The sequence below is a fragment of the Benincasa hispida genome, chromosome 9, assembly GCF_009727055.1.
Source record: "Benincasa hispida cultivar B227 chromosome 9, ASM972705v1, whole genome shotgun sequence".
NCBI classification, from domain to species: domain Eukaryota; kingdom Viridiplantae; phylum Streptophyta; class Magnoliopsida; order Cucurbitales; family Cucurbitaceae; genus Benincasa; species Benincasa hispida.
This window is the reverse complement of record NC_052357.1, coordinates 10,446,739-10,456,150: the sequence shown is the minus strand read 5'-3', so window position 1 is coordinate 10,456,150 and position 9,412 is coordinate 10,446,739. Positions and strand designations below refer to the sequence as shown.

The 9,412-nt window shown below is 34.5% G+C and overlaps 2 protein-coding genes across 2 annotated transcripts; one reads left to right on the top strand and one right to left on the bottom strand.

The window, feature by feature from the left end:
- Positions 1–887: 887 nt before the first annotated feature.
- On the top strand, positions 888–3,896 carry LOC120086362 (protein SYS1 homolog). Its single transcript, XM_039042978.1, has 3 exons — positions 888–1,745; positions 2,821–3,047; positions 3,388–3,896. The coding sequence occupies exons 1-3, from the start codon at positions 1,522–1,524 to the stop codon at positions 3,393–3,395; spliced, it is 459 nt and encodes a 152-aa protein (XP_038898906.1). The 5' UTR covers positions 888–1,521; the 3' UTR covers positions 3,396–3,896.
- Positions 3,897–4,644: 748 nt separating this feature from the next.
- On the bottom strand, positions 4,645–8,929 carry LOC120086360 (probable sulfate transporter 3.4). Its single transcript, XM_039042977.1, has 13 exons — positions 8,505–8,929; positions 8,179–8,227; positions 7,877–8,084; positions 7,598–7,769; positions 7,194–7,259; positions 6,848–6,961; positions 6,618–6,734; positions 6,377–6,503; positions 5,999–6,285; positions 5,738–5,928; positions 5,537–5,622; positions 5,343–5,419; positions 4,645–5,251 (listed from the first exon to the last, which is right to left on the bottom strand). Exons 1-13 carry the CDS (start codon positions 8,847–8,849, stop codon positions 5,108–5,110), a joined length of 1,983 nt encoding a protein of 660 aa, XP_038898905.1. The 5' UTR covers positions 8,850–8,929; the 3' UTR covers positions 4,645–5,107.
- Positions 8,930–9,412: the final 483 nt, after the last annotated feature.

Sequence of the window (9,412 nt, the reverse complement as noted above, 5' to 3'; positions counted from 1 at the left end):
GGACACATTGATTTTTGTAATTATTTTTATATAAATGAGATATTTAATTTACATTTTTTTTATTTTTTATGAGTTTTTTTTTTAATTTATTCTTTTTAGAGTTTAAATAAAATAATAAATATTTTTAGAATTTTTTTTTTATAAAATAGAAAATTAAAAAAAAAAGAAGAAAGAAAGGATTAGAAAAGAAGGTGGAATGTGTATAATTAAAAAGGAAAAAAAGGGAAATTTGTACAGTATTCTCGCTCTTTATCAAAATCTCGCTCTTTCAAACTCTCGCTGTCTCTCATAATCTTGCTCTCGAATTTGATTGGGAAGTTCAGTGGCAAAAAGAAGGAGATTCATTAGCTTGTTATTTAGTCAGACTTGCTGAGATGACAGAATCCGTTTGAAAACAACAATATTTTCCTAAAAAAAAAAGGTCCAAAATTCGACCTACTTCGACTTATTTAAAACAACAATATTTTTACAAATAGTTTGAAAACAACAATATTTTCCTAAATAATTAAGAGTACAATATCCTTTTAATTTTCTCGACTAAAAGCTACGCTATTGCTAAAATTTCTAAAATGGCAAATTTCCCTAAGACGTAGTTTGATTTATGATTAAATTTGAAACAACATATTAAAATTCTATTCACAATAGAGTACTATTTTGTCATCCTAGCAAATTTAGAGCTGGATATTCTTGGAAAAAAAAATTGATTTATGATTAAATGTAAAATGCAATATTTTTTCCCCGGATATATAAATGTTAAATGCAATATTAAAATTGACACATTTTTTTTCCAAATGCATAACTGAAAAAATGTGGGGGACCGGGGCTGTAATTTTAAATTAAACTAATAATCAATTAATTATATAATACCATTTAATTAAGGAAGTAATGAAAGCTTCGATTTTACATTACAACTGTAGCGCATCTCTACCACAGGCACCGGCACGCACACGACCTAAAATATCACAAGAAAAAGGGGAAAGAACTTCCCCGGAAACCTGAATTTTGCCGCTGGGTGCTTCAATTTATCTCATCTCGATCTCAAGATTGACGCTTTTATATGTTTCAGACTTGATCTAATGCTTATTTTCTGGTTAGACGGCATTGCGATTCGTTCGTTGTATTAGCGAATTGGGATTTAATTGATTGCTAGGGTTGGATTTTTGAATTGGGATTTGTTTCTCTTTGATTTGAATGTTTCTGTAGTTATATATTGTTCTGATTTTAGTATGGGTGGATATAGGATTTGCTTGATTCAGATCCAATGAAACGAGATTGTTAAATTCTCGTGCCAGAGCCAGCGAGAGGATTCTTGAAGAGAAATGGGCATCTCTTGAATTTCATTGTCAATTTGAGAGTGTGAAAGGGGTATATAGCATAGAGAAGTCTATAACTGTTGGGAAATCGATTTTCTTCACCCCACGAGTTTGTAATTCGTATTTCCATTGTACTGAAAGAAGTTGGATTCTGTTCAATTTAAGAGTATAGTAATTGAGAAGCTAGAACCGATTGACTTCTGGAGTCATGTTCTATGGTGCAGTTGTATGGGACCCTTGGCTCATTGTTGCCCAAATTGTTTGCCTTCAATGTTTGTATTACCTCACTCTTGGTATATTGCTCGCGACTCTCGTTGGGACTCGCGTTTCTCGGATCAGCCTTGTTTACTTCTTTGATTATGCTACAATAACTGTTTCCACAGCCACTGGTTGGTGTGTTATTGCTTCATTCCTGCTAAGTGCAATTGCTGGGTAAGAATTTTGTTTTAGCTTTTATCCCCACCATATTTGGGATAATATTTACAATGCATGGTTAGGAATAATCGATAAATTCAAACATGTTTGTCTGCCCTGTTTTTATTTATTAAAAGTTAGAATTACTTTAGCCGCATGTTAATACACAGCAGTATACTTGGTTTAGAGAAGTTGTGGTTGATGGAGTCTTTGTTAGATTATTTGGAATTATTTAGATTATTAATCACCCTCGATGATTTTGTTTTGATTGTTAACAATGAGAATGACTTGTTTTGAATGTCATATTAATGTTGTATTTTTATCTCTGTATTATGTAATGAGGTAATTTTTGTTGTAAACTATAATTGCACCTTACTCTTTGGTGTACAAAGTTTTTTAATGGTTTGTAGTATCCTATTTGTTGCTCCTTCAGCAAATGATGTGACTTCATGACTTCAATTAAGGTCCATGTATGTACTTGCTGGTTAGCTACTCGTTTTGAGAACCCACACAACAACACCCCACCCCCCCCTCGACTTCTCATCTCCTGAATCCCTTTTAACCTGTTTGGAGAAATATATTGTTTTTGCCTTTTTAAGATGTTGTCTATTACTATCGCAAAAATTTGCATGTTTAACATTTTGGGTTTGATAGGTCTGCTTGTCATAAATTCTATTTCAAATTGCCGATGATAAAACATAAATGTTGAAACTCTACGGAATGAGAAAGTGAGTTGTTTAGAACATGCAAGCAATGGATGGTTGTCATGCTTTTTATTTCAATTTTTGGGGAGATACGGGCAGTTTTCCTCCCTTGAATTTTTTGTTTAGAATGTGTGGGGGATGGATTGGGGGCTGGGGTGGTTGAAGGATAGCAACATAGTTTTGGAGCACTACCGAGTAGTAGTTATTGTTTCTGTTAAATGTTATTCTGAGAGGCACTCTCTAGTATTGTTTCCTTTTTCTTATGTTTGATACAATTGCTGGTATATAGTTTCAAAGTAGTTAATTTTGAATCAAATTTTCTTTTTCCGTATTGTCTATACAAAATTAGTGTCAGCTTCTCTCACCATTACATTTTTCTTGTCATGCAGAGCAGGTTATCTGGTTTATTTGATCGAAAGAGCAAAGAAGTGCTTAGATTTTGCAGCCACACTTTATATATTCCACCTTTTCATTTGTATCATTTATGGAGGGTGGCCTTCCTCAATGACTTGGTGGGTTGTGAATGGTACTGGGCTTGTAGTGATGTCATTGCTGGGTGAATATCTGTGCATCAAACGTGAACTGCGAGAAATTCCTATAACACGATTGCGTTCAAGTAAGTCTTCTTTCCTCAAGGAAATCAACAAACAACCTTCTTTGACATTCATATTGTTTAAAATTCACAGTTCAGAGTACTAACTAACACGACTGCCCAAACAAAACATGCTAGTAAAAAAAAAAAAAAATTTCATGTTTGCCTATTATTTTACTCCATTCTATGCTTGGCTTAACAGTTGAGTTGACATGTTCTGATCTGTACTCAAAGGCTTACCGTTTAATTTTGGGAAAAAAAAAAAAACTCTTCGTTTAAGATTACTGTGAATGTTTGTGTTTGCTCTCCCACTGACTGAGAACTAGGTGTAGTTGTATCATAATGCAAGCATATTTTGATGCAGATGTCTGAGCGCATGACATTCAAATTGCAAGGACCACCTCTTCATGTGTGCGATTTTTTGGTGGCTTATCTTATTAAATTTCCCTAGCTAGTGGATAAAGCTGATGAAAAGCCAGAGATCAAATTAGTATCAAGGAAGAGGAACTAGTTTGAGATATGATGACCGACCGTAAATATAGAAAATAATTGAGATTGGTGCGCCGGTTTATAAACTAGTGTTTTGAATTATTGGAAGGTTTACATGAGTACAGGAAGTTTTTGTAACATGGGGAAAGGGGAAGAGGGTCACTTCCAATGGTGAAAAAAACGATGACTGATGGCTATATGAGCTTTATTCCTTTTTTGTTTTAATGGTTAAAGGAGATATATTATTAGTTGCTTTTATTCTTTTAATTCTTCACACTTAGTTTGGAACGAGACTTATTTTCCTCTTTCTTTCTCCTCATTTTGCTATGTGAAGTTTCAATGACAGTGAATAGCCATGAATATAATGAAAATTTAGCATGTAAACTAAAGGAGAATTCTGTTAGTTTATCTTTGTCATTATGGACTTGGATTGCTTTAATATCACTTTTATTGTTTGGATTCTCTTGTTTTCCCCTTTGATAAAAAGGCCTTCATTGTCGCCATTATATGGTTTCCTTTTTTGTGCTAAGAGTAAGCGTTATTCTCACGCTTCAGAGCATATTGTAAAAGCTTTGTTGCAAATAATTAAAAGTATCCACGTCTTCCAATTAGATTTGCCCAAAGAGCCAAAAAGAACGGTATAATCTTCACTAAGCTGATTTAAAAAAAAAAAAAAAAAATGTTTCACTTCCAAACGATTTTGAAGTATATTTTTAAAAAATTATTCCATTTTTTTCAGAAATATATTCTTTTAAATGCCATACCTTTCATTTTATTTGTTTTCAAGAGCAATTTTTGTGTATAAATAGCTATACAAATCTTGATATTAACAGCTATTGAATCACAATCTTAAAAAAATTGTCCGGTCCGGTCGAACAAGCTGTCAAATAGTCAACATTCGATGAAGTTTTGATTGGTCATTCATTCTGACCTTATTTGGTCGTTAAATATTTTAGTACTTTAGGATGCCTTTTGCTGGTCTAACTTTTGAATACAGAAATGTAGTTTGGAATCAGCATAACCATAAGTTTGTTAATTCTACAAGACTAATGTTTTAAGCTTCGTATAAGATGCCAAATTGAACTAAATATCTTGAATAGTGTTCATAAAAAAAAAAAAGGATGCTCTTTACTAAAGTTGTAAATAAACTCCAAATCTCATTAACTTTAATTTTTTATGAAGAGTGAGGATTATTCATCTAGTATATGGTCTTGAACAAGCAATAAATTACTGTTCTGGACTGGTTTCTTGAAAAAGAAAAACTTGTAAATAATGTAACAATGAAAGTGCAAAAGTTTCTCTAGCCTTTTGCCCCAAATCTAATAGACTCTAAACTAAAAACTGAGATGGCTTGTATGTACTAAGACAATGCAAAGTGAGAAATTGGTGGGTGGTTGTTAGCTTCATTGTCAAGAAAAGAGCAAGAAGGAAACAAGGATTGAAAACATTTCATCGCCTCTTCTGATTGCTAGCTAAAGGGTGGAATATGTTTTCATAACCCTGTTAGGAAAAGGAAGAACTCTCCTTGTCAGCCGGTCATCTGTTTGTTTCTTTCAGACTCTCTCCTCTATGATATAGCTTCAAGAAGATATAAGTTATGGCAGTCTCTTCCATAAAGAAGAAATGTCATTCACAGCTTCTCCAACTGAGAGGTAGAGACCGTTGAACTCAAACTGTTCCAATGCCTTTGATTTATATAGTTTTTCCATCACGTTTCCACCAGGATTTGCTAGCACGAACTGACCAATACAAAAACAGAAATGTCGTTCAGCGATAAGTTTCTTGGAAAACATTTTGTTATACAAGCAGTTCTAGCCACATGGAACATACCTGCAATGATTTTTGCATCAATATCTTCCTAAGCTCGCATACGGTTTCTATACCACTTGTATCTATGGATGTCACAGCTGAGAAAACCATATGAAAAGCGTGAGTGAAACCATTTCGGTGGTATAATCTCGAGGGAAAAAAAAAAAAGGCTTCTTTTATACTGACTTAGGAGTAAAACTGTTTACTTAATATACCTGTCATGTCTAGGATTACACATTTCAGTGGGCTATCGTCAGTCGATTTTATCCGCTCTTCTTCTTCCCTAACCCACCTAAGAATCCTGCACAGGACATATGGATGTGTTATAGGTGAAATAATCTCTCTTTCGGGAATATGATTGCTCCAGGAGACTTGTCCACAAGATATACAGAAGATTTTTATTTTATCGAGCCCACCTTTCTTGTAGGTATGTTGAATTTGCGAAGTAGATTGGAGATTCAATGGCAAGAATGAGAAATGAAGCCACCCTTGAGGCATCCCGGTATCGATCAAGGTTTTGGAATATATGAGTCCCAGAAATATTACCCAAAACCATGGTGTTTGGCCTGGTGACATGCAGAAGAATCTTGAAAACAGAGACTCCAACCTGAAAATTCCAATGGATTAATGATATGCCTTGTTCAATAAATTAATCTCACGGCAATGAGGGAACTTACTGCAATGGCAAGACCCAGTGGAACCGAGATGAAAAGAACGCCAAAGAATGAACAAACACAAGCTACAAAATCAAGCTTGTCAACTTTCCACAACCTACAGGCTGCTTGGTAATCAATTAATCCAATTACTGCTGTTATGATGATGGCTGCTAGGATGAAATTTGGAGTATAATGGAACAGTGGCATCAGAAACAACAATGTTATAAGCACAGCTGCAGACATCACAACATTTGAAACTGCTGTTTGTGCCCCGGCATTGTAATTCACAGCAGACCGAGAAAATGATCCTGTAACATCAATCCAATCCAAAGAGTCAAAACACTGTAACAACAAACAAATAACAACATTGAGAAGGTTAGATAGGATGGTAACAAGCACCTGTAGTGACATAGCATGAAGAACAAGATCCAGCCATGTTCATAAAACCAATAGCCATCATTTCCTTATTCCCATCCACTTGATAGTTTTTCAGACCAGCAAACGTCCTTCCTACGGCAATTCCTTCCTAAATATTATAAAAACAAAATGAAAAGGATCGTTCAGCCATTCTGATTAGGAGAAGTAACCAAAGTCAGTACCTATAATCTGTAATTAACATCTTTATGAGACAAGGGCTTACAGTGAGCGAGAGAACTCCAGTTATAATGCCAGTTTTAATGGCAAGTGCCAATTGAGGACCAGTAAAGTAAAGCATGTTCAGAGATGGAGGATTGACACCCTTTGGCAAATTACCAATCTATCAAGAGAACACCAAAAGAGAATCAATATGTGGTTCTAAATAAAGTCTTCTCGATAAAATGGTATTAGTTTCAGGGTACATATTTGAAGTTTAAGAATGTCGATTCTTACCACTGAGATTCCAGGAAATTTTGTTCTGAGCAAGAAGACTAAAATAGTGGACAAAATAACTGATGTCAGTGGAGCTGCTGCTGAAATCCAGAAAAGCTTTGGTTTCTTGATGCTCTGTGTCAATTCATGTACGATAGAACACATTAGAACCGGAGCTATTATTATTATAATTTACTTTTATTTTTATTATTATTATTTTTTTAAAAAAAGGAATTTTCTAGACCCCACTTCTTGGGTTATGCTCATGGCCCACCCAACCAATCCCATCTTAAGGCTAAAACAGAGCCATTACGAAAACATAAATCTAAGTAATAATATAATTTGAGCAGAACATAAATCCACTTACTATATGTCTTGTTCCCAGGAGAAACAGTAGGAAAATGAAGCCTAAAACAATAGTTTGCCAGGACCACTGCACATTAATTGCACCGAATTAGAATAGTGAATTAAAAAAGAAAGACAAAAGAGAGGCCCCATCAGTTATAACACCTCAGACCATCTAGAATATTAAAATTGAACCCTTGAAAGATATCTTCAACTATGCAAATACAAATCAAGATTCTTACGAAATTAACAGCAAATTTTGATAAACGAACCGGCTTTGGTTTTTATAAAAGGCATCTTTAATAAAGAAATTTAGAATATTTGAAAAAATCAACAGACTTTATTGTGAACTATTCATCTGGTTGCTAGTTCCTTTCCTCTCTTTTTCCCACCCTATAATGTTGTAACTTGTAAGCAAGAGCTTACCTCATCTTTGCGGTGGAAAACAGAAGACATGACAGGAATAAATTGCATTTTGGTGGTGAAATGGGCAATTCCAAGCAACCCTTTGAGTTGTTGCAATGACACAATGACTGCTGCACCAGCCATAAAGCCAACTAAGGTAGCCTTTGACAGAAAATCAATCACAAAGCCTAACCTGTAACAAATTGAAAGCCAAAATCCATGAATTGAATGACAATCTCATAAACAGAGAAAATTCATGGGAATTCATTCCTTCCCTTTTGGTTATGCTTAGTTTTATACCTTAACAAGCCTAAAGATGCTTGGAATACACCAGCAAAGAAAGTAGCTGTAAAAGCCAACTTAAGATACAGAGTTGGGTGTTCATTATAAGAAACTGCCTCAGTAATCATCGATCCCATGACCAAAGAGGCAATCGATACTGGCCCAACAGCAAGATGTCTAGAACTCCCAAGGATAGAATATATCAGTGGAGGCACAAAACTTGAATCTGCAATAAGACCACACAAAGAGTTAGCAAATCAAATTTAACTCCTGGTTCAATTTCGTTCAGTATTGATCAATTTGACAAAAGATATACTCACATAATCCGATGATTGGAGGCAAATTTGCAAGTTTCGCATAGCTTATTCCCTACAGAAATCGAAACACAATTAAGTAACAAAAAAAGACCAAAAAAAATTCAAAAATGGATAGAACACTTTATCTAAAGACTAAAACAAACAAACACATTAAATTAAAGCCAAAATGAGGGATAGTGAAATTTGAACAAGTTCGAACAGAAAAAGCAAACCAAACGAATGAAACAAAACCCACATTTCCATAAAATAAAAATCAGTCGAATCAAGGCAAAACCCCATCCTAATCTTCAAATTTCAATTTGCATGAAACGTCTTGTTCATCCTCATACCTGGGGAATAGCAAGGCTAGCAATTGTAAGACCAGAAACGATGTCAGACTTGAAAAGAGCGAGGTTATAATCAGGGCCCCACTGAAAAACAGGGAACAGAAATTGAAGGCCTAAAAGCACTTTTCTAAGCCACGTTTGGTTCTTGAATCTATGTAACGGATCATCAGGGAAGAACACCTCCGATAACTTGTGCTTGAGTTTCTGAAACGTAGTTTGTTTAGGAGGCAAACAGACTTTATGAATCTCCACCTCCGGTTGAGGCGGCGCCGGCATTGCCTCCGCCGGAATTGTCAACACCGTTTCACGACATTCCAAATTTTCAACTCGATTGGAATTGATTCCCATGGAAGGGTTTGGAATTTGAGAGAGAAATGGTTTTTTATTTTGGGGGGTTTTTGAAGGGTTTGAAGGAAAGAAGAAGAGGAAGATCGCAATTTATAGAGGAGGAAGAAGAGAGGAATGGTTACGCAGTGAGCACAGAATGGTAGTTACTCCGTGGTCGCTTTTTTTCTGCATGTTGAGGGTACTTTCGTCATTTTACTCTTATATTTGATTAATTCTTAGTTATGATAACTCTACCGAAACAGCAGCAAGAATCTTCGTTTTTTTTTTTTTTAACTTTTAATTTAAAAAATTGAACACTCGAACTTATATCAATATTAAAATAGTATAAATTATAATAATTATATAAATTTGATTATTTAATTTTTTTATCATTTGTGGGTCCAATCTTTTAAATATTATAAGTTCGATGGTACAATTTTAATACTTTTAGAGGTTTAGGGATCCAATTTTTACGATTAAAAATTTAAGTGTGCAATTACAACTACCATAAATTTTACAATTTATCCTTTATTTTTTTAATTGTCTTCTAATTTTTTTCCAGATACACAAAATCTTTTTAACGG